This window comes from Heterodontus francisci, chromosome 19, assembly GCF_036365525.1.
Source record: "Heterodontus francisci isolate sHetFra1 chromosome 19, sHetFra1.hap1, whole genome shotgun sequence".
In the NCBI taxonomy this organism is placed as follows: Eukaryota; Metazoa; Chordata; class Chondrichthyes; order Heterodontiformes; family Heterodontidae; genus Heterodontus; species Heterodontus francisci.
The window spans coordinates 86714005-86738376 of NC_090389.1; the positions used below are offsets into that span (position 1 = coordinate 86714005).

General features: G+C 45.2%; 1 protein-coding gene across 1 annotated transcript in view; it reads left to right on the forward strand.

Moving 5' to 3' along the window:
* Positions 1–24372, forward strand: part of eefsec (eukaryotic elongation factor, selenocysteine-tRNA-specific) — a 447758-nt gene that overhangs the window by 94427 nt on the left and 328959 nt on the right. Inside the window, exon 2 of the mRNA XM_068052161.1 lies at positions 18669–18876. Within this exon, the coding sequence (XP_067908262.1) occupies positions 18669–18876 (208 nt within the window). The remainder of the gene's footprint in view (positions 1–18668; positions 18877–24372) is intronic.

Consider the following 24372-nt stretch of genomic DNA (forward strand, 5'->3'; position numbering starts at 1 on the left):
AAAGCTTATTCTGAGACCAAAGAATCCTTTTCTTTGCTCAGAACATTTTCAAGAACTTAGATCCTGATTTGAAAATATTGCTGTGGCACATTGGATTTAGTAGATCTATTTCAAACTTCAGCCAGATGCTGTATTCAGCAGCACGAACCCTTTTGGAGGTTATAGATGAAAAGAAACAGCTGTAAATATGAAATAAGGGAAAGCATACTCAAAATAGCCAGCATCTGCAAAGGGAAAAGATGGATTAACCTTTCGAGCATGTCCGCCTTTATTGCAGTATAACGGTATCAAAGTTTTGTTGCAATTAGATAGTGCTTTGGTGAGACCACACCTGGAGTACTGTGTACAGGTTTGGTCTTACCTAAGGAAGGATATACTTGCTTTAAAGGGTGTGCAACAAAGGTTCGCTTTATTGATTCTTGGAATGAGAGCACTATCCTAGGACAGTGTTGTCCAATACGTTCGCCACTTGCCATGTGTGGAGAATCAGCCACAGACGTGGTGAATTCATGCCGTTCATTTTTAGACCCAAACAATACTGCATTGTGTTAAAATTGCAGCGGTCGGTATGAGTATGTCACTTGCTAGACTTCTTTTAGTCGTCCATCCCTAATTGAGCAAGGCGACAGGAGTCACATATTGGTCAGGCAGTGACCATGTTTATCGGAATGTAGTTCATTTGTTGGGTTTCTAGTGATCTGGAAGCTGAAGGGCCACTTGCTCAAGGAAACAAGAAAAATAGTCCGCCTATTATCTTTGCTGTTCCTGTTCTCTCTGGATGCCTCTAATGACGATACATTTAGATCTGCAGGGCCACTTTGTGAAACTCTGTGAAAGCAGGCCTGGCCTTTGGAAGGACAACTCTCAATTTTCTTGGGAATCTAGTGACATGGGTACCTAACGAAAGAACTTGGTTTTGTTTAGCTGGTAGTTGACAGTTTTCACAAAACATTTGAGGTGTGTGAGCAATGGACTGCACTGCATGGCTGCCATTGAGGATTGAAATGTGCAATTTTGGAAAGCTGGGGCTGTGCAGCAACATCCAAATGTGTTTAGCTTCATCTTAATAGATTTTTTGAAATGAGCGATTGAAAGGAATGCGAAGCTATGGTGTAAAAGGAGAGATTAGAGGAAGTTGCCCTTGATTGGACACTGTTCAGAAATGGCAGGAGACAGAGTGTAAGCGAGGCAAGATGGCAGAAGCCAATATGTACATATTTTTTATTTTATTTATTTTTATTTTATTTATTTTTATTTAGAGATACAGCACTGAAACAGGCCCTTCGGCCCACCAAGTCTGTGCTGACCATCAACCACCCATTTATACTAATCCTACACTAATCCCATATTCCTACCACATCCCCACCTGTCCCTATATTCTCCTACCACCTACCTATACTAGGGGCAATTTATAATGGCCAATTTACCTATCAACCTGCAAGTCTTTTGGCATGTGGGAGGAAACCGGAACACCCGGAGAAAACCCACGCAGATACAGGGAGAACTTGCAAACTCCACACAGGCAGTACCCAGAATTGAACCCGGGTCGCTGGAGCTGTGAGACTGCGGTGCTAACCACTGCGCCACTGTGCCGCCCGAGATTTGTCAATTCTTTTCTCACTCCGAGTCTCCTAATGTATCAAGTTTGACAAAATGGAGACAAATTACTCTTGAAGAAATGTGTTTTTTGAAATAAACTGGAGCACACTGTCAGAACACTTCAGTTAATAGATTGTTACCACCCTTTGAGAGTGTATACAGCAGGCTTGCTTTGTGAAATAGTTGGATTACAAAACCCTTTTGAAACTGTTCTCCTGGCTGTGGCAGAGTGTATGCCTCTTGATTACTGACGGTTTAAAACCTCAAACCTATTTTCAAAAGATTGCATGTTTGTTTTATTAATGCATATATTTTGTATCATGTGTCACAGGTTTGGCGAGCACTGAAATCCTATTGGACAACACAGTCCTAGGGGGAGAGATTGAATAGAATGGGCCAATATTCTCTGGAGTTTAGAAGAATGAGAGGTGATCTCACTAGTATTCTGAGAGGGCTTAACAGGGCAGACACTAAAAGGCTGGAGAGTTTTAATTAGGGGTGATAGTCTAGGTTAAAGGGTCGGCCATTCAGGACTGAGTGAGAAATTTCTTCACTCGAAGGGTTCTGAATTTTGGAGGGCTGTGGATGCTCAGTTGTGTATGTTTAAGACTGAGATGGATACATTCTTTGGCACTAATGGAATCAAGGGATATGGAGGTGGGGAAGGAAATTGAAGTTGATGGAGAAGTTCAGCCATGATCTTATTGAGTGGTGGACCAGGTTGTAGGGGCTGTATGGCCCACTCCTACTCCTATTTCTTACTTTCTTCTGAAGTATAATGAAGGGTCTCCACCCAAAATTTACCCTACTTCTCTTATAGGAGTTAAGATAGCGAGCTAACAGTTTCTGCTAATAACTCTTAGCTCCTACCTCAGACCGTTGCTGCTTTGACTGTTATTGGTTGGCGTGCCCAATAATTACAATGCAACAGAGAAAAAGTGTGATTACATAGTATTAACAGCACAGAACAGAAACAGTCTATTTGCGCTGACTGTGGTCCATGCTGGTGTTTATGCTCCATCCAAGCTTCTTATCAGCATATGCTTCTCTTCCTTTCCCACTTGTGTGTTTACCTAGCTTTCCCTTAAATGCATCTATACTATTTGTCTCCACCACTCCTTGTGGTAACAAGTTCCACATTCTAACCACCGTCTGGGTAAAGAACTTTCTTCAAAATTATTTATTGCATTTATTAGTGGCTATCTTATATTTGTCCCCTCTAGTTTTGGACTCTCTCACGAGCGGAATCATCTATGTCTACCCTTTTATGATAGAGAAACTGCTTTTGTGTTTGAAAGCAGTAATGTGTGCTCAGAGTTATTATACCTGTTGTGGAAAGTAGCTTTGTATAGGCGCTATTCATAGTAGTGATGCCACCCACCCAAACCGATCTCTATAAATAGCAGGGTTTTTTTTCCATTGATGATGATAAATTCCATTTTGGTGATATTAATTTGTACAATTCTGAATTTCATTTGTACAAGGCCATCATGGAGCCAGCAATCTGTGAAAGCATAACTGGTGTTTTTGATGCTTATCTTGAAGAATTGCTTTCCTAACTGATTAACAGTGGGCCAACAGGAATAACAGGGGGGGGGGAATTCTGCATTCCACTGCACCTTGGCACATTTAAATGAAGTTTGGCAAATTGGTGAAGTTTGTGGTGGCATGTGACAGTTGTTGTTCTTAGGCAGTCCCTTGGGAACGAGGATGACTTTCTTCCACTCCAGGGTTGTGGGTCCTTGGGTGACTGAACAGTCCAATTCTGGATCTTCACACTCTGCCACAGGTGGGGCAGGCGGTGTTTGGTGAGGCGAGTGAATGGGATGCTCGAAATTCTGAACGCTCCTTCCGCAGTTTGCACTTGGTCGCTGCCTGGGCATGTCGACTTTGTTCAAACTGGCTGGCACCTTCGCGGATGCTTCTTTTCCATTTTGGATGGTCTCGGGCAAGAGATTCATTCCCATGAATCAGTGGAGATGTCACATTCTTTTCAGGGGGGCTTTAAGGACATCCTTGTAGTGTTTCCTCTGCCTTACTGGTAGCCTCTTGCCAAGACGGAGCTTGGAGTGGAAAGCTTGTTTTGGGAGTCTTATGTCAGGCATGCAGATGATATGCCTGCCCCACGTAACTGACTAGCCATGACCAGTGTCTCGATACTGGGGATGTTGGCCTGAGAGAGGAGACTGATATTGGAGCGTCTGTCCTGCCACTGAATTTGCAGGATCTTGCAGAGGCATCGCTGGTGATATCTCTCCAGGGCTTTGAGATGTCTGCTGTACAGTGTCCATGTTTCCAACTCATACAGGAGGGCAGGTAACATTGCGGTCCTGTAGACCATGAATTTGGTGCCAGTTTTGAGGTCTTTGTCGTCAAACACTGTTTTCCTCAGATGACCAAAGGCTGCTCTGGCCTACTGGAGATGATGCTGAGTTTCCTTGTTGATGTCTGCCCCACATTGTCCAATGGTTTGCTGTGCATCTTGATAGTCAGGGGGTATTGTTGCGCTGTGGGAGCAGCTTGGTAGTAAACCTTTGTCTTCCAGATGTTTAGCATAAGGCCCATTCTTTCATACGCCTCCGTGAATGCATCAACGACGGTTTGAAGCTCAGCCTCTGAGTGCGTGCATATGCAAGTGATGTCAGCATACAGCAGCTCGATGACGGAGGTTGGAGTGGACTTGGTTCTGGACTGGAGGCGACGTAGGTTAAATAGTTTGCCACTTGTCCTGTAGAGTAGATCCATTCCAGCAGGGAGCTACAAGGAGATGAGGTAGAGTGTTGCGGTGAGGAAGTTGGAAAAGAGCATTGGTGCGATGACACAGCCTTGCGTGACCCCAGTTTGTACTCGGATTGGGTCAGTGGCAGATCTATTGCAAGGATTACAGCTTGCATACGAACATATGAATTAGGAGAAGTAGGCAATTTGGCCCCTCGAGCCTGCTGCACCTTTCAATAAGATCATGGCTGATCTGATTGTGTTTTGAATTCCACACTCCCATCTACCCCCGATACTCCTTGATTCCCTTGCCTAATAAGAATCTATCTACCTCTACCTTAAAAATATTCAATGACCCTGCCTCCACCACCTTCTGAGGCAGAGAGTTCCAAAGTTGCACAATCCTTCGAGAAAAAGTTTCTCCTAGTTTCTGTCGTAAAAGGGCATATCCTAATTTTAAAACAGTGCCCCCTAGATCTGGACTTACCCACAAGAGGAAACATCCTTTCCACATCCACCTTGTCAAGACCGTTCAGGATCTTGTATACTTCTATCAAGTTTCCCCTCAATCTAAACTCAAGTGAAAACAAGCCCAGTCTGACCAGCCTTTCCTCATAAGACAACCCGCTCATTCCAAGTATCAACCTAGTAAACCTCCTCTGAACCGCCTCCAACGCATTTACGTCCTTCCTTAAATAAGACGACCAAAACTGCACACAGTATTCGAGATGTGCTTTCACCAATGCCCTGTATAACTGAAGCATAACATCCTTACTTTTATTTTCAATTCCTTTTGTAATAAAGGATAGCATTCCATTAGCCTTCTTTATTACCTGCATACTAACCTTTTGTGACTGATGCACTAGAACACCTAGATCCCTCTTCACCGTGGAATTCTGCAGTCGTTGTCTAAGTAATACTGTTTTTTTTAAATTCTCCCTGCCAAAGTGGACAACTTCAGGGCAGGGTGGCACAGTGGCGCAGTGGTTAGCACCGCAGCCTCACAGCTCCAGCGACCCGGGTTCAATTCTGGGTACTGCCTGTGCGGAATTTGCAAGTTCTCCCTGTGACCGCATGGGTTTCCACTGGGTGCTCCGGATTCCTCCCACAGCCATAGACTTGCAGGTTGATAGGTAAATTGACCATTGTAAATTGCCCCTAGTATAGGTAGGTGGTAGGGGAATATAGGGAAGGTGGGGATGGGGTAGGAATATGGTATTAATGCAGGATTAGTATAAATGGGTGGTTGATGGTTGGCACAGACTCGGTGGGCCGAAGGGCCTGTTTCAGTGCTGTATCTCTAAATAAAAATAATAAATAAATAAATAATCCCACATTATACTCCATCTACTAGATTTTTGCCCATTCACTCAACCTATCTATATCGATCTGCAAGCTCCTTATGCCCTCTTCACAAATACTTTCCTACCTATCTTTGTGTCGTCTGCAAATTTAGCTACCATACCATTGCTCCCCTCATCTAAGTCATTGATATAAATTGTAAAAAGTTGAGGCCCCAGCACAGACCCCGTGGGACTCCACTCGTCACATCCTGCCATTCAGAAAAGGGCCCATTTATGCAGATTCTCTGTTTTCTGCCAGCCAGCCAATCTTCTATCCATGCTAATATGTTGCCCCCTTGCCATGAGCCTCTACACTGCGCAATAACCTTTTTCCGTGGCACCTTGTCAAATGCCTTCTGGAAATCCAAGTACAGTACGTCAACGAGCTCCCCTTTATCCACATCGCACGTTGTCATGCAACAGGCGGAGGATGCAACAGGCGGACAGCCAAATTTGAGGAGGGTGTTCCATAATACTTCCCAGTTGACAGAATCGAAGGCCTTTGTGAAGTCAAAGAAGCCCATGTGTAAAGGATGCTGCTGCTCCCTACATTTTTCTTGGAGTTGTCTTGCTGCGAAGATCATGTCCAATGTGCCTCTTTGGACGGGATCCACATTGTGATTCCGGTTGGAGCTGCTCAGCCACGGGGAGGAGGCAGTTGAGAAGGACTCTTGCGATGACCTTCCCTGTGGCGGACAGCAGAATACCCCTCTGTAGTTACCACAGTCAGTCTTGTCGCCTTTTTTGAAGATGGTCACAATTGCGGCGTCTTGGAGATCCCCTGGCATGCTCTCCGCTTTCCAGATGAGGGAGATGAGACCATGTATTTGTGTCAAGAGTGCCTCCCTGACATATTTTGGAATTTCAGCTGGATTTCGGTCTACTCCGGTGGCCTTATTGTTTTTTAGCTGTTGGATGGCCTTTTTGATCTCATGGTGGGCAGGGATTGTGCTGAGGTCGTGGCAGGTAGCATGCTGTGGAATGTGGTCAAGGGGGCTCACATCAAGGACTGAGTTGCGATTGAGAAGATCTTCTAAGTGCTCCTTCCAACGAGCGCTGACTGCCTCTCTCTGTCCTTGATCAGCGCCATTCCCTTCTTTACTCTCAGTGGGGTTGGTCCTTGGGTACTTGGGTCGTAAATGGTCTTGACTGCGCTGAAGAATCCACACATGTCGTGGCTGTCGGTGAGTTGCTGTACTTCCTGTGCTCTTTCAGCCCACCAGCTGTTCTTTAGGTCACGAGTTTTTTTTTGTTGAACCTCAGCCTTCAATTGTCTGTACACCTGCTTTTTATCCCTCGGATTTTGGTGATGCTTCCAGTTCAGGAACGCCTTGCGCTTGCGATTTAGTAGCTCCTGGATTTCCTGGTTGTTCTCATCAAACCAGTCTTGATGTTTGCTGGTCAAGAAATAGCCAAGAGTATTTTCGCAAGTGCTGATTATGGTAGCTTGGAGGGCAGACCAGGCATTATGGACATTCTGTGGTTTCTGTTTGTTGAGCGTCGTCAAGTTGCTTGTAAGACGCTGGCTGAGTAGGTCTGTCTTCGCAGAGTCCTAGATACCATTGACACTGAATTTTTCCTGCTGGCTGTGCTTCTGCTGCCACTGCAGTTTTTGGACTGGGTTTATGGAGATAGTAGTTCGGGTTAGGTGATGGTCGGTCCACCAGTCATTGACTCCTATAACGGCACGGGTGATGCGAACATCCTTGCGGTCCCTCACTCGGATGATGATATAGTCAAGCAAATACCAATGCCTGGAGCGAGGGTGCTGCCAGGAGGTCTTGTATTTGTCTCTCTGACAAAATAAGGTGTTCATTATGATCAGGCCGTGTTCAAGGCATTTCGTCAGAAGAAGGACTCTGTTGATGTTAGCTCTTCCAAAACCTTCCTTGCCAATCATATCTTTCCAAAGGTTTGTGTCCCTCCCAACTCTGGCATTCAAGTCTCTGAGGAGGACCAGCTTGTCTTCCTTGTGAACACGGAACAGCAAGTGATCAAGGCTGGAGTATAATTCCTCTTTAGCCTCAAAGTTGCATCTGGGGTTGGGGCATAGATGCTGATGACTGTGGCATGCTGTTTCTGGGTTAGGGTGAGCTGGAGGGTCACGAGACAATCGTTTAATCCAGAAGGGGGCTCGCTGAGCCGATCGGCTAGTTCATTTTTGTGGTGAAGGCAACCCTGTGCTCCTCTTCTGGTTTACTGTCCCAGAAGAAGGTGTATCCACCACCTTGTTCCTTGAGCTAGCCTAACCCTGCCCGCCGTGTCTCACTCAGGGCAGCGATATCAATGTTGTAACAGCGGAGTTCTCGGGCTATATTAGCAGTGCGACGTTCAGGTCTGTCACTACTGGGGTTGTCCATAACGGTCCTGATATTCCAGATCCCGCAGTTCATTTTGAGAGGATGGAAGATGCCTGTGCCTGGGTTCTGTTAATGTGTGGTGACCATTGCACATCAACTACCGTACAGTCCGAGCGAAGCAAGGTCTTTGTCCAATGGCAGGGATGGCCAAGACTATTGGAGACCAGGCTCCGCTACACAGACGGGGACTAATACAAGTACACGGCCAGCATGTGCAGCTGGCGAGGCTGGGAGCAGACCGTGTGAATGTGCGTCAGAGTGTTCTTGAAGGAGTAGCTGAATGCCTGCTCCAAGGGTTCCTGTGACGAGGGCTCCCCAGGACCCCTCATAAAGCTGGCAGGAATAGACTGAATCAGAAAAGCCAGTGTAACCAGTGGCCAGTCACAGGCTAAACAGGAGGCTGAAATCTGTCAATCACAGCAGTGGTGGGGGAAGGTACTTTAAATCATTGTTGTTAAGGTGGCTCCTGGGTAGTCAGCTCCCTAGGGAACTCCTCATTGTTCGTGCCTGTCCAGGGCCACCTGCAGCCATCCATTGCTCTTTGTCCCCACTAAATCTGTTTAAGTTCCCTTGATTCTAACAGCGGTTGCAATTTTAGCCCAAACGTCAAATTAACTGCTAATTTAAACAGCTGCTACTCTATCCGCTGCTCACAATGCAGTCTCCTGTACATTGGGGAGACCAAACGCAGATTGGGTGACCACTTTGAGGAACACCTCCGCTCGGTCCAAAAACAGGACCCCGCGCTTCCGGTTGCTTGCCATTTCAACACACACCGCTGCTCTCGTGCCCACATCTCTGTCCTGGGCCTGCTGCAGTTTTCCAGTGAACATTAACAAAGTGATTATCGACAATGCAGCCAACAGCTGATGTCATCACACTGCGCACATGCGCAGATTGGCTCCTACTCTCTGTGCATGTGCTGCGTTCCGCATTGCCAGGTCTGGCTGGCGCATGTGCAGTTTACGTCATCGAGTATCGCATGCAGAGAGCGGGGGTGGGGGAAGCAGGGTGAGAGCGGGGGTGGGGGAAGCAGGGTGAGAGCGGGGGTGGGGGAAGCGGGGAGAGAACGGGGGTGGGGGAAGCAGGGTGAGTGCAGGGGTGGGGGAAGCAGGGAGAGAACGGGTGGGGGAAGCAGGGTGAGTGCAGGGGTGGAGGAAGCGGGGAGAGAACGGGGGTGGGGGAAGCGGGGAGAACACGGTCGAAGACCTTGGTGGTGACGGCGGGTGCGCTCTCCTCCTCTTTCCCCCTGCCCCCGGCCTGCCTGCTCGCTCTCCTCCTCCTCCCCCTGGCCCGCCCGCTCGTTTGCCCCCGCCCGCTCGCTCGCTACCACTCGCTTGCTCACCCCCGGCCCGCTCGCTCGCTCTCTCCCTCCTGCCATTGTGTGCTGCCATGTGTTTAGGTTGCCTTCGTGTGATTATTTGAGCAGTGCCATCTTTAGTCCTGGCAGCTGCTGACATCACAGACTTTGATTTTTTAGTGGCACAGGCTGCATTTGTGCATGTGCCACTGCAGCACCACCTAGTGGTAGCGTTGTCAACAAATGCAGCCGAATATTAACATGAGGAGGATCACTTTATTTCAAGAGTGAAGATAATTCTATTTGGTTGTTTGTAATCGTGGAAATTTGACTGTTCGCCATAATGGAGAAAATCTCCCCTAGCAGATGATTAAAAATTAGGTGAATGACTTCGGGTCTGCTGGTCCTTGGTTGAATGTTTACCTTCTGACCAATCTGGTTAGGTTATTTAGTCAAGTTCCCAGCACCTGCAGATAAGACTCAGTTACATAGAATCTCTTGCACAAAAACTGACAGTTTGGTGCAACTGATTTTATGCTCCACCAGAGCCTCCTCCCAGCCCTCATCCAACCTTATCAACGCATCCTTCTATTCCTATCTCCCTCATGTGCTCTTCTGGCTTCCCCTTAATTCCATCTATGCTATTGACCTCAATTACTCCTTGTGGTAGCGCATTCCACAGCCTTACTGTTTTTTTGGTAAAGAAGTTTTTCCTGAATTCCCGATTGGATTTATTAGCAACTATCTTATACTTTATGATCTCTAGCTTTAGACACCCCCACAAGTGGAAATATTTTTGCTATGTCTACACTATCAAACCTTTTCATTATGTTAAAGACCTTTTAGTAGGTCACCCCTCTCTTGTCTAGAGATAAGAATGTTTGCTTTTTTTAAAGCAAGCATTTGTGATCCTTGGCTTTATTCATAGAGGAATAGAGTACAAAAGCAAGGAAGTTATTCTGACACCTTTATAAATCACTGGTCCGGCCTCAGCTGGACTCTTGTGTTCAATTCTGGGCACCACACACTAGGAAGAATGTCAAAGCCTTGGGGAGAGTGTAGAGGAGATTTGCTAGAATGGTACCAGGGATGAGGGACTTCAGATACATGGAAAGACTGGATCTCCTGAGAGCAGAGAAGATTAAGAGGAGATTTGATAGAGGTGTTCAAAATCTTGAATGGTTTTGGTAGCGTAAATAAAGGGAAACTGTGCCTTTCAACTGAAACAGTTGTAATCTCAAAAAATGCCCAAAACAATTTGTGCACAGCAAGCTCCCACAAACAGCAATGAGATAATGGTCAGATAAGCTGATTCAGTGATGTTAGTTGAGGGGTAAATATTGGCCAGGACACCAGGGAGAGAATTCCAATGCTCTTCTTTCAGTACTGTCCTAGGATCTTTTACTTGCACCTCTGAGGGCAGATAGGGCTTTGATCTAACATCTCAGAAAGACAGCAACTCACAGTGCAGCACTCCCTCAGTAATTCGCTGAAGTGTCAGCGTGAATTATGTGTTCTAGTCTCTGGAGTAGGGTTTGACCTGACAACATTCTGACTCAGAGACTAGAGTGCTACCCATCGAGCCACCACAGTCACTGTATGGAGTGAGACAGCTGAAGAGATGCTATTGTTACTTCCTCCTCAAGCCTTACATCCAGAAGCCTGGCAAACAACAATCAAACTCATCTCACTCAGCTACTCCCATGGTTGGCACAACTGAAGTGGCAGTTATTGTTTGGGCTGGAGATTTAGTTTGGTGGGGTATAGCACCTGATTAAATCTTTCATTCATATATAATGTTGGGATCAGATCCCATATCGCACACAAGAGTTCCAAAGCAAATAAATGGAGCAAGTAGCAAGCATCATGTAATTATGGAGAAGCAAACTGCAGCCAGTAACTTAAAAGCAGAAAATGACTGTGCATGAACCTGAATGTCATTCAGCATGTGTTAGCAATGTGTGCCCAACATAGTAAAGAATCGGAGCCAAAGAAATCCAGAGGGAATGGAGTACTTTCTGCTTTTTGCACCCAGTGCCAGCATTGTGCCAGGTGAGAAAGTACAGCCAGTTACAAAGTGAAGCTCTGTGTCAACAATCATAGAATGTGAATCACTGAATCAGCTTATCTGACCATTATCTCATTGATGTTTGTGGGAGCTTGCTGTACACAAATTGTTTTGTGCATTTTTCGAGATTGCAACTGTTACTACGCTTCAAAAGCATTTAATTAGTTGTAAAGCACTTTGAGATGTCTTGAGGTCATGAAAGGCACTTACTCAGCAATAACCTGCTCACCGTAAAGGCCTGCTCAGGTTGGGAAAAAGAATCCGACCCAAACCACAACGGGCCCGAGCCCCTCCGATTTTGCCCCGAGCCTGAGCCCGACCCCGACCATCCCCTTTACTTGCCTTCTGACTGGGAAACTCCATGAAGCTGTAGCGCATGCGTGATGATGTCATAGTGTCGTCACTTGCTCACTGCGCAGACTCAGTTTCGTCCCAGACTCCCAGTTCGGGTAAGTTTTTAAAACAATTTTCAATACTTACCAGCAGAGCACTTACTGTGTGTGCCCGATCTGACCCCGAAAGTCGGAACCGGAAGATGGGCCTGACCTGACCCGAACCCGACACATTTCGTCGGGTTCGGGTCGGGTAGCAGGCCTTTAGCTCGCCGATGCTCAGTTTGGGTTTCGTCAGGGCCACTCAGCTTCAGACCTCATTACAGTCGCTGCAAAAATGGACAAAGGAGCTGAATTGCAGAGGTGAAGGGTACTGACTGAAGATTGTGTTGTGGAACTGCTTAATGGCTCAACAGATGAATGATAGCAGTTCAGTTTACCACATAACTTAAATAAACAGCAAAATAAATGACAAGGAATGTGAAATGAATTTTGTAAGTTAGTTGTGATTTTATTTAACAAAACTCCTTCCGCAGGGAATCAGTGAGGGGGAAACCTAGCTCTGTAGGCATTATAAGACTGCATACTGTGAAGGGTGTATTGAGAGTCTGAATCATACAAAGTATGAAGGATCCCAGCTTCGACTTCTGCTAATCCCGGTGTTAATTGATCTCAGTTTGGGCAGCATCAGCAGTGAAGACAATGGAAATGGTCTCCAGGTCCTGGGCTAGGGAAGGGAACATTCAAAGAGGGTCCCTGTCCTTATTTGTTAACCAGCGATTTCTGCTACAGAATGCATAGGTAGATCTCGGGTGAGGGCAAGATTTCAGTGGAATAGGCTGCTGACACTCTTCAGGCACACGCATGAAGACCGAGTACTTAGGTGAAGTACTGTAAGACTTTTGGGACCAGTGAGCTTGTACCGAGAGATGAATCAGCACCTTCAATAGAGGATGAAGGAAAATTAGGAATTAAATAGTTATTTTTGTGTGGTATTGGGTATTGACCTCTATATTCTTGTACTATTACAGTATGGTGGGACATGGGTTTCCACCAGAATTTCCACATGTGACTTTCTGTAGGTACTGTGGTTATTTTTAATGGGCTAAATTTCTTGCCTGACCATGCTTGATGATTGATGTCAAAGTGTCAACTTGGCTCTGTTGGTGCCACTCTCATTTCTGAGTCAGAAGGTGATGGCTTCAAATCTTGCTCCAGGAGTTGAGAAAACCTAGACTGACACTTCAGTGCAGTTCTGAGGGGATGTTGTCTTGTTGGAGTTTCTGTTTTTCAACAACAGCATGTATTTATATAGTGCCTGAAGCATTCCCAAGGTGTTTCACAGAAGGTTATCAGACAGAAGCTGATAATGAGCCACATATGAAGACATTTGGACAGGTGACAAAGGTAAGTTTTTAAAGAGCGAATTCAAGGAGCAGATAGAGGTAGACAGTGAAGAGGTTTAGGGAGGGATTTACAAAGCTTAGGGCCTAGACAGCTGATGGCATGGCTGTCAGTGGTGCTGGAAAATAAATTGGGGATGTTCAAGAGGCCAGACTCTCAGGAATGCAGAGTTCTCTGAGGGTTGTAGGGCTTGAAGAGGTTACAGAGATGAGGAGGGGGCAAAGCCTTGGATTAACACATTGAACCAAAGTCCTGTCTGCCGCCTTGCAGGAATGTCAGAGATTCCGTGGCGCTACTTGAAATGTTTCCTTGCCAACATTTATCCTTCATCCAACACCTCCAATAAAAAGTCAGCTGGTTATTAACATTATTTGCTCTGTGCAGATTGGTTGCCGCTTCTGCCTAAATAATAATAGTGACTGCACTTCAAAAGCATTGTTAGTGTTGGAGAAAAGAGGATTTCTTACTGTGTCTATGGAATTGATGTAATATGGACAACAAATTGCTGCCATTGAATCATATGGCTTGATGAACAGTGAACACTATCATGTAATTTAATGAAAAATGATTTTGGGATTTATTTGACAGAATGCCATTGAGGAAAAATCTCATCTTATGTATGATCATGTTCTGATAAACAAACACTTCAATAGAAATGTTAAAACACACAAAAGGTCTGTGCTGCAAATGTCTACCCTTGGTCCTGGTTTTGGGAGCAGTTCTATTTATCTATTCCAGAATTCTCATCTGGGATCAGTTTCCTTTCCCTCTCACAGTAAATCTTTTTATCCCATCAAGGTTTGACGCATCACAGCACGCACATAACCATGTTTGGCCTGCGAGAGAGACCTCCATGGTAAAACAAGCCTGTAGGTTGGCCCTTTGAAGGGCTTCCTGACGCCAATCAATTTATTTTCGTTCAGTTACTCACTTATTGATTTTTATTTTCCCTGCTGTTTGTTTCTTCGCATTTTCTGATTTGTACTGCCGTTTTTATTTTTGGAGGTTGCCACTAAGGTAAGAAGATCTGCATTACATGCCCTATTAGACTTTAGCACAGAAAGCCCAGTTGACGTAGTGTCACATGCTTTGGAAGTTAAGTGCAGAATTAAGTGCAAGCAGTATAGGGAGTCTAGGCCCATGAAGCGCCAGGTGTTTGGGTTCTCATTTTCTCGTTCATTCATTTATATAATTCCTTAGAAAAGTTTGACACCTGCATTAGCTGGTCTCAGCAGTGCTGTCTTTAGGGATATTACAATTAGTCTCAGTGCACCAGGCTGGCCGAAGGAATAAAGAAAATCAGCCAGAGGTTCCCACTCCTGATTGCTACCCAGAATCGGTGCTGTGAGTGAGTGCAGATAGTCATGCAAAAATTGGATACTTGGGCAAAACTGGAGAACTTCTGATACCTTGTGGAATGGTTCCCCAGTGAGAGTCAGTATTTTCATGGGGTGGGGTCTGATTGAGCATCCCTCATTCTGAAGAGCCTTAAAATCTCTGAGTTGGTTGGCATCCTTCCATCTACGAAAGATGATGGACACGCAGCAAACAATCCATTTAGGTGAGGTGTCTTCCCTTGGTGCACCTTTGCTGAAGGCACAAGTGAAGCTGCCAAGTGACGCTGTGAGTTGTTGTTTTTGATGTTGGCGCCTGTTGCCAAGCTGTTGTAGCAACTGGTTGTTATGATAGTACACACCAGTCCACAGGATGTCAGTCTTTCGCCAGCTAGTGACTCCCAGTTGCAATAGTCGACATTTAGGGCCTTCATGTCAAGCTTGCAAACATCCTTGAAGCAGAGCTTTAGGCGCCCTACTGGTCATCTGGCCCCACCTACCTCACCATACAGAAGGTCCTTGGGTGCGCGACCGTCTTCCATCCTGCAGACGTGTTGATCCACTGAAGCCGCCTCTGTTTGATTAATGCCAACACACTTGGGAGCTTTGCCTTTGAGAGGATTGCCGCATTTTGTGATTTTTGTCCTGCCAGGATATATCCATAATGTGCCACAAACAATGAAGATGGAAATTATTGAGCTTCTTGTAAGTTGCCCGTGTTTCACAGCCAAACAGCAAGATGCTGAGAACACAGGCCTTATAAACCATCAGTAAAGTATACAATAACAAGTATATGAAAACAGTATATAAAAAAAGTATACAGTAACGAGTAAATAAAAGTTCATGCTACAACTTAAATTGTGATTTTTCTTCTTGGGGAATATTTTCTAATGGTTATCAGATCTCATCTCCTCCACAACTGAGCATTAAACGACGAACATCGTAGTGCATTACAGTAGCGACGACAGCAACTTATCAGAAGTAGTTTTCACCTTGGATTTCTAAAGTAAGGATCTTTCCACATGGCAGTCAAAGCTCACATATTGTCACTGGGGAGTCCCAGAGGCACAGTAGAGTTAGAATGGACACTTGGGAAAGGTACTGGAGGCTGGCTAGTATATGTGGAATTTACCCTAGCATATGTTGTTTATTGTATAGATTATTACACTTGATTTATTAGCATTTAAAAAGTATGTTAATACATTTTTTTCTATCCTTCATGTTCTTGACTTTTATTATTTATTCTCGGGAGCTGGGTATTGCTGGCAAGGCCAGCATTTATTGCCATCCCTAATTACCTTTGAGAAGGTGGTGATGTGTCACTGCCATGAACTGTGTAGTCCATGTGGTAAAGATGCACTCACAGTGCTGCTAATTAGGGAGTTCCAGGATTTTGACCCAGTGGCAATGAAGGAACAGCTGATGCATGTCCAAGTTGGGATGGGGTGTGTGACTTGGAGGGGGATTTGCAGCTGGTGGTGTTCCCGAGCACCTGCTGCCCTCATGCTTCTAGGTTGTGGGTTTCAGTGCTGGACACTGTTTCAGTGACATCTTCTGTTCTCCAGTGTACTTTCCATTTTTTGTGGGAGTTTAAACTGGAGCACATACCTAACCTTTTGGGCACTGAATCTGATTGTAGTGCCTGCCTACCACACTGAGATTGGTTAACTCTACACACATTGTAACCTTTTAAAAATTAGATTGTTTGCATGATGCCTCAGGGTAAAAGGCAGCATACAACTGAGCCAACCCGTTCAGAAATCTCCAGTGCTCTCAATTGTGTGCATCGTGGGAACTTCACTAAATTTTTAAAGAGGGGTCCAGGGTCCTAATGGTGTCTTGCGTTTCTGAGACTATCAAACACTGTACAAATTAGAACATAATCATTTGCCACGCAGACATTGACATTTCTTTTCAAAAGTGATGCATTTCCGTATCCAAACTCACACCAAGTCCCGTTCACCTGCCCCTATGCTCGCTGACCTGTGTTGCCTTCTGTTCCAGCAATGCCTCGATTCTTTTTGAAATACTCATCCTTGTGTTCAAATCCTTCCATGGCCTCATCCCTCCCTATCATCTCTAGCCCCCTACACTCCTCCAGTTCTGGTATTTTGTGTATCCTGATTTTAATCGCTCCATCATTTTACAGCCGTGCTTTCAGCTGTCTAGGCCCTAACCTCTGGCATTCCCACCCTGAACCCCTCTACCTCATTCTCCTCCTTTAAGTCGCTCCTTAAAACCTACCTCTTTGACCAAGCTTTTGGTCGTTTGCCCAAATATCTCCTTTTGTGGCTCAGTGTCAGATTTTGTTTGATAACAGTCATGTGAAGCACCTTGGGACATTTTACTATGGTAAAGGTGTGTATAAATACCAGCTTTTGCTATTCACTTACTATAAAAAGTATATTCTACAGTAATAACTTTTTTTTTGATGACAGAAAGTGTCAGCACAGGTTGTTAAATTTATCATTGTCTGTTTGGGAGCTTCTTGCGCCTGCTACTTATAGTGCACATTGTGTTGGGTGATGATCCGATCGCTCTCTAGCTTGCTTCACCTTAACTGGTTTATTATGAATGCGAAACAGCGAGGAAGCACTTGGAAAAATATTGCCGGGTGTATTCAGTTGTGAACTGGTTCCAACAGTCCTGCTTCTAAAAACAGCAATGATTTATGTGCAGTTAAATTTAACCCTTCCTGAGATTATCAACATGATTTGATGCACAACAGGAAACAGCTGGTGCTCTTCCAAGCAACTCGACATGTATTAATTAGTCCTGTAGGATCAAATTCTAACATGTTTTTCTCTGAACGTTCTTTCAGTATTACAGCTCCTTTCATTGCACTTCTGTTCTATTTGACTGTGGTTTGTGTACAATAAAATTATTCCTATCGTTTGAAGATGCAACTTTCTTATTTTGTAGGCTGTAGGTTTTCAGGAGTTCAAGGAACAGGAATCTGTATCTCACAGCTCTGTGGCACTACATGGGACTGCTTCAACTTTCAGTATTGTCGTGCTTCCCTGTTCTTTTTCTTTATAATTACATAGAACTTGCAGCACAGAAGCAGGCCATTTGGCCGAACCGCTCCATTTATGTGCCACAAGAGCCTCCATACATTCCACTTAATCTCACCCTATCAGCATATCCTCTTTTTCTGGCATCAATTTCCCCCCCCACTGCTCTCCTGAAGATGCTAGCTCTTGCTTTGTGTGGTACTGCAGTAACTTGGCTCCCTCATGCACGAACCTTAATTGTAAGGGTCGACGAGTCATTTGACCACAGTGGATATCACAGCTGAGTCCAATCTTGTCCCTTGCTTGATGCTTAAACAAGTGCAAAAAGCAGGATCCCTGCCTGGATTTCTCCTCCTCTAACCCGTAGAATCCCAGCTGCCGGCCTGCTCAGATTGAATCTTGGACTTTGTTGGCAACATTCAGCTGGATAAACTTGCTGGGCACACGGGTGGACTTAAAAGATCTCATGGCACTATTCCGAAGAAGAGCAGGGGAGTTCTTCTGAGTGGTCTGGCCAATATTTATCCCTCAATCAACATCACAAATACAGATTATCTGGTCATTATCACAGTGCTGTTTCTGGGAGTTTACTGTGTGCAAATTGGTTGCAGTGTTTCCTACATTACAACAGTGACTACACTTCAAAAATACCTCATTGATTGTAAAGAACTTTGGGATGTCCTGAGGTTTTGAAAGGCACAATATAAATGCAAGTCTTTCTTATTGATATCTTACTTGCAGATTGGGGAGATCATTTTAAAATCCATTCATCTTCCTTCATACAGTATGGGTCAATTTTAACTGATCCCGCCCGTCAGGAAACTAACAGGATTGGGTGCAACTCTGGTTCTACACCCAGTTCGATTTTCCTTTCAATTGAAGTTCCAACCATTCCTGTGGATTTTCCGTCCAATTAGTTAGGTTAAAATAATTCCTTCTGTTTCAAGAGGCACATCCTAATGAAATGGGTTCACGCCATGAATAAAGGTGGCTGCGTTATTTGTAAAGATGCAAAATGTGATTTATCCTTGTTAGGATCAAGTGGGTTATATTGTGCTTATGAATTTACATAATGTATAAGTTTTCTGAGTGGAAAGTGCAAATGCTAATCAGTAATTTATTTTCTTTTGCTTGCCATTGAAAAGTTTCAAATTGCTTCAACCAAGTCTGAAATGAAATGTTATGTTGTCTTGCAGGTTCCCAGATCATCGATCTGATGATGCTGGTAGTTGATGTGACAAAGGGGATGCAGACACAGTCAGCAGAATGTCTGGTGATTGGCGAAATTACGTGTCCCCGGATGGTGGTGATCCTGAACAAGATCGACCTCCTACCAGAGGCAAAGAAGCAAGTGGCGATAGACAGAATGACGAAGAAAATGCAGAAGACACTGGAGAATACAAGGTAACCCCACATCGTACATCTGGTGACACTCGTGTTGGGTCTCTCTGCTGGGTGGATGGAGTTAAAATTAAGAATAGCCATGATCTAATTAAATGGCAGAACAGATTTGAGAGGGTGAATGACTAACTCCTTTTCCTATGTATTGACAGTATCTTGAGAATTCTGTTTTTCTAATTTCAAGGTTATGTCCCTCATGTTCTGGACTCTGCAGCCATACAGTGACAAATGTGATTATCTTTCAGAACCCCTTGGGATGTCCTTGTGACTTCTCTAAAGTTTGTGGATCCAGTGTGCAAGTCTTCGCTTATTTGGTCTGGCTTCTGAATCTTCGCTCAGTGCGCTCTACACTGTTGTGTAGTGCCCCCTGCTCTGGCAAATATTGACACCCCCAAACTTCTGAAATGCAGTAATAAAAACAAGAAATGCTGGAAATACTCAGCAGGTCTGGCAGCATCTGTGGAGAGAGAAGCAGAGTTAACGTTTCAGGTCAGTGACCCTTCATCAGACCTTTTTGCCAGTTCTATTGAAGGGTCAGTGACCTGAAACGTTAACTCTTCTTCTCTCTCGACACAGATGCTGCCAGACCTGCTGAGTATTTCCAGCATCTCTTGTTTTTATTTCAGATTTCCAGCATCTGCAGTATTTTGCTTTTACTCTGAAATGCAGTGTTGGCTATTTAAAGAAAAACAATACAGAAAATCTTTAGTTCAGCAACAAAAAGAATGTGTTGGCAAAACAGCAAATACAGAATTTAAAGAAAACTGAAGTTTGATAGCACCCTGAGAGAGAGAGAGATAAAAACAGAATGCTGGAAATACTCAGCAGGTCTGGCAGCATCTATAGAGAGAGAAACAGAGTTAACATTTCAGGTCAATGAGCTTTCATCGGAATTTGTTAGAGAGAGAGCGATGTGCCCGTTTTACAAGTTGTTGCTTCATGCTGTCTTACTTCATTTATAAACAAATAAAATTATAATTGCCCTTCCCCTAGTGTTCCTCAGCCACGCTGAGTTGCTATTCAGTGAGTCCTTGAGAGTGTATCGGGTGAGAATTCATAGCTTTAAGGTCCCTTGTTGTTCAGTGGCCTGTCAATCCCTCGTACATGAGTAGAATAGTCTTTTGGACGAGGTAGTGAAAGGCTGCTGGTGATTGTGGAGAATTGATGCTCTTTGAAGAGGAAAAGAGGAAAATGTGGGGTTGGTGAATGAATTTCGGAGACTCCTAGATGCCATTAATTGTTGAACTTATCTCTTTTTATTTGTTCATGGGATACGGGCATTGCTGGCAAGGCTGTCACTTATTTCACATTCCTAACTGCCCTTGAGAAGATGGTGGTGAGCTGCTTTCTTGAACTGCTGCAGTCCATATGATGAAGGTAAACCCCGGTGCAGTTAGGGAGGGAGTGCCAGGATTTTGACTGAGTGACAATAAAGGAATGGCAATATATTTCCATGTCAGGATGTGACTTGAAGGGGAACTTATATTACAGGTGGTGATGTTCCCATGTGTTTACTGCCCTTGTTTTTCTAGGGAGTAGAGGTCACAGGTTTGGGAGGTGCTGTCGAAGGCGGCTTGGTGAGTTGCTGCAGTGCATCTTGTATATGGTACATACGGCTGTCACTGTGCACCAGTGGTGAAGGGAGTGAATGTTTAAGTTGGTGGGTGGGGTGCCGATCAAGCAGACTGCTTTGACTTGGATGGTGTTGAGCTTCTTGAGTGTTGGAGCTGCACTCATCAAAGCAAAGGGACCGTATTCCATCACACGCCTGACTTGTGGCTTGTAGATGGTGGATAAGCTTTGAGGAGTCAGGAGTTGAATTACTTGCTGCAGAATTCCCAGCCTCTGACCTGCTGTTGTGGCCACAGTATTTATATGGCTAGTCCAGTTCAGTTTCTGGTCAATGGTGACCCCCAGGATGTTGATGGTGGTGGATTCAGTGCTGGAAATGCCGTTGAACGTCAAAGGGAGATGGTTAGATTCTCTTGTTGGAGGTGGGTATTGCCTGGCACTTGTGTGGTGCGAATGTTACTTGCCACTTAGCAGCCAAGCCTGAATGTTGTCCAGGTCTTGCTGCTTGTGGGAATGGACTACGTCAGTATCTGAGGATTTGCAAATGGTACTGAACACTATGCAATCATCAGTGAGCATCCCCACTTCTGACCTTGCGTTTGAGGGAAGGCCATTGATGAAGCAGTGAAGAACACTACCCTGAGGAACCAAAACTGGGCATCGGTTAATAGGTTATTGCTGAGTAAGTGCTGTTTGACTGTACTGTCAATGACACTGGGGTAGATGGGAGTGTGGAATTCGAGACAAAGGCAGATCAGCCATGATATTAAATGGCGGAGCAGGCTCGACAGGCTGAATGGCCTACTTCTGCTCGTAATTTGAATGGTTGTATGGGCACCTTCTATCACTTTGCTGATGTTCAAGAGTAGATTGATGGAGCGGTAATTAGCTAGATTGGATTTGTCCTGCTGTTTGTGGACAGGACATATCTGGGCAATTTTCCACAGTGTTGGGTAGATGCTAGTGTTGTAGCTGTGGTGGAACAGCTTGACTGGGGGGGCGCAGCTAGTTCAGGAGCACATGTATTCAGTGCTATAGGTGGCATGTTGTCAGGGCCCATAACCTTTGCTGCATCCAGTACGTTCAGCTGTTTCTTGATATGACATATAGAGAATCAAATTGGCTGAAGGCTGGGATCTGTGATGCTGGGACATCAGGAGGAGGCTGAGATGGATTATCCACTGTGCACTTCTGGCTGAAGTTGTTTGCAAATGCTTCAGCCTTGTCTTTTGCACTAACGTGCTGGGCCCCCATCATTGAGGATGAGGATGTTTGTGGAGCCGCCTCCTCCAGTCAGTTGTTTTATTGTCCACCACCATTCACAACTGGTTGTGGCAGGAATGCAAAGCTTTGATCTGATCTATTGGTTGTGGGGTCGCTTAGCTCTGCCTATAGTGCTTCTGGTGTTTAGCATGCATGTAGTTCTGTGTGTAATTTCATCAGGTTGGCACCTAATTTTTAGTTATGCCTGGTCACTGTTCTGGCATGTTCTCCTAGAATCATAGAAAGTTTACAGCACAGAAAGAGGTCACTTGGCCCTTTGTGTCTGTGCTAGCCGAAAAACGAGCCACCCAGCCTAATCCCACCTTCCAGCATTTGCTGTAACCCTGCAGGTTACAGCATTTGAGGTGCATTTCCAGACACCTTTTTAAATGAGTTGAGGGGTTCTACCTCTACTACCCTTTCAGACAGTGAGTTCCAGACCCCCCCCCACCCTCTGGGTGAAACAATATTTCCTTATTTCCCCTCTAATCTTTCTACCAATCACTTTAAATCTATACCCCCTAGTCACTGACCTCTCTGCTAGGGTAAATAGGCCCTTCACATTCACTCTATCCAGACCCCTCACAATTTTGTACATTTCAATCAAATCTCCCGTCAGCTTCCTCCATTCCAAGGAGAACAACCTCAGCCTATCCAATCTTTCCTCAAAGCTGCATTTTTCCAGTCCTGGCAACATCCTCGTAAATCTCCTCTGTACCCTCACTAGTGCAATTGCATCCTTTCTGTAATGAGGTGACCAGAACTGCACACAGTACTCAAGTTGTGGCCGAACCAATGAGTTATACAGTTCCAGCATAGCCTCCCTGCTCTTATATTCTATACCTCTCCTGACCTTGCTCATTGGACCAGGGATGATTCCCTGGCTTGATGGTAATGGTAGAGTGGGGGTATGCCGGGCCATGAGCTTACAGATTGTGGTTGAATACGATTCTGCTGCTGCTGATGGCCCACAGCACCTCATTGATGCCCAGTTTTGGGCTGCTAGATCTGTTCTCGGTCTATTCCATTTAGCACGGTGGTACTGCCACACAACACGATGAAGGGTGAAGATGAGACTTTGTCTCCACAAGGACTGTGCAGTGGTCACTCATACCAATACTGTCATGGACAGATGCATCTGTGACAGGTAGATTGGTGAGGACAAGGTCAAGAAAATTTTTCCCTCTTGGTTCTCACCACCTGCTGAGGCCCGGTCTGGCAGATATGTCCTTCAGGACTCAGCCAGCTCAGTCAGTAGTGGTACTACTGAACCACTGTTGGTGATGGACATTGAAGTTACCCACCCAGAGTACATTCTGTGCCTTTTTCTATCCTCTGTGCTTCTTCTAAGTGGTGTTCAACATATTGCACAGCTTTGTGGCTTAAGAAGGGTGGCTTGGACACCCTGTTTTAAACTACACTAATCTTGAATTTCAGCAAAATATAATATTGAACTGTTCTAGGATGCTGATCCATTGGGCTGGATTTTAAGGGCGGCGAGCTCAAAAAATGGTGGGCTGCATACCTAAGAGCCGCCGATTCATTTAAATAGCCGGAGCGGCCTGTTCCCCCCCCCCCCACCACCCAAAAATCTCATGAAGGTGACGGAATGTCCGTCCCCGGCAATGGCGTCAGCTGCCTTTGCACAGGCACTGGCACCAATTTTAAAGGGCAGCCAGTCTACTGGTCAATTTGAATTTTTAAGGAAGCACCCCCCACCCCAAAAAATTTATGAAATAAATTTCTTAACGCCGCTTAAATCTGACCTTCCCCCTGCCACCCCAGACTGCACAAAGTTTAAAGTTCACCCCTTCCCACCATCCTTGAGACCCATTACGTTCATTTGACCCCATCTTCTCCCCACCCCCCCCACCCCCCGCACTGAAAATCTTCACTCCTCCTCCTCCCCCCTCCCCCCCCCCCCACCCCACCAGTGTCACGCCAGTTTCCCCCGACCGGGAATTGAAGGCACGGGAGTGCTGGTCGAAGATCGCGACAGGCCCGGTAGATTGAAGGCAAGTTCATTTAAATCTGTGCCAGGGCGTGGGCCACCACGGAGCCTCGCCGGTGCCGGGAGGATCGGCCGGGTCCTCCCAGCGTCAGCCTCCATGGCAGACCGCAGCCAGGCCCATCGTTCGGCTCTCCCCACCACAAAACCTAACGTCCAGGGCTTGGTAAAATCTAGTCCATTATGTGTGTGGTGCTAAAATGTGCAATTCCCAAATTTTGCTGCCTCATTTCAATATTATTCCATTTGCTTTTGTTGCTCACTATGAAGCCTGTTACAATTTTTGAACATAGACCAAAATTCCTCTATGTGGAAAATAAGGGAATGGCTGTTTTTTCCCATATTTGATGAGCTGCTAATGAAATCACATTTTTCGATACTATATGATCCAAAGCTATGTGTTATCATTCTAACGGCTGTTACTTATGGAGAAAAATTGGCTTTTTCATTGAAAGAATTTCAGGCCCTTTGTCTCTGAGCTTACTTCTTCACAAAGTATTTCGAAGAGAAGGGTTAGAACTTTTTCTTTTATACCATGCATTACTGGAAATAGTGTGGAATCAGAATCAATAATCTCTTTTAGAAGAGAAGCAGCTAAATAATTTGAAAGAGAAACATTTACGTCACTCTCGCAACTGTTCTAATCTTAGATTCAT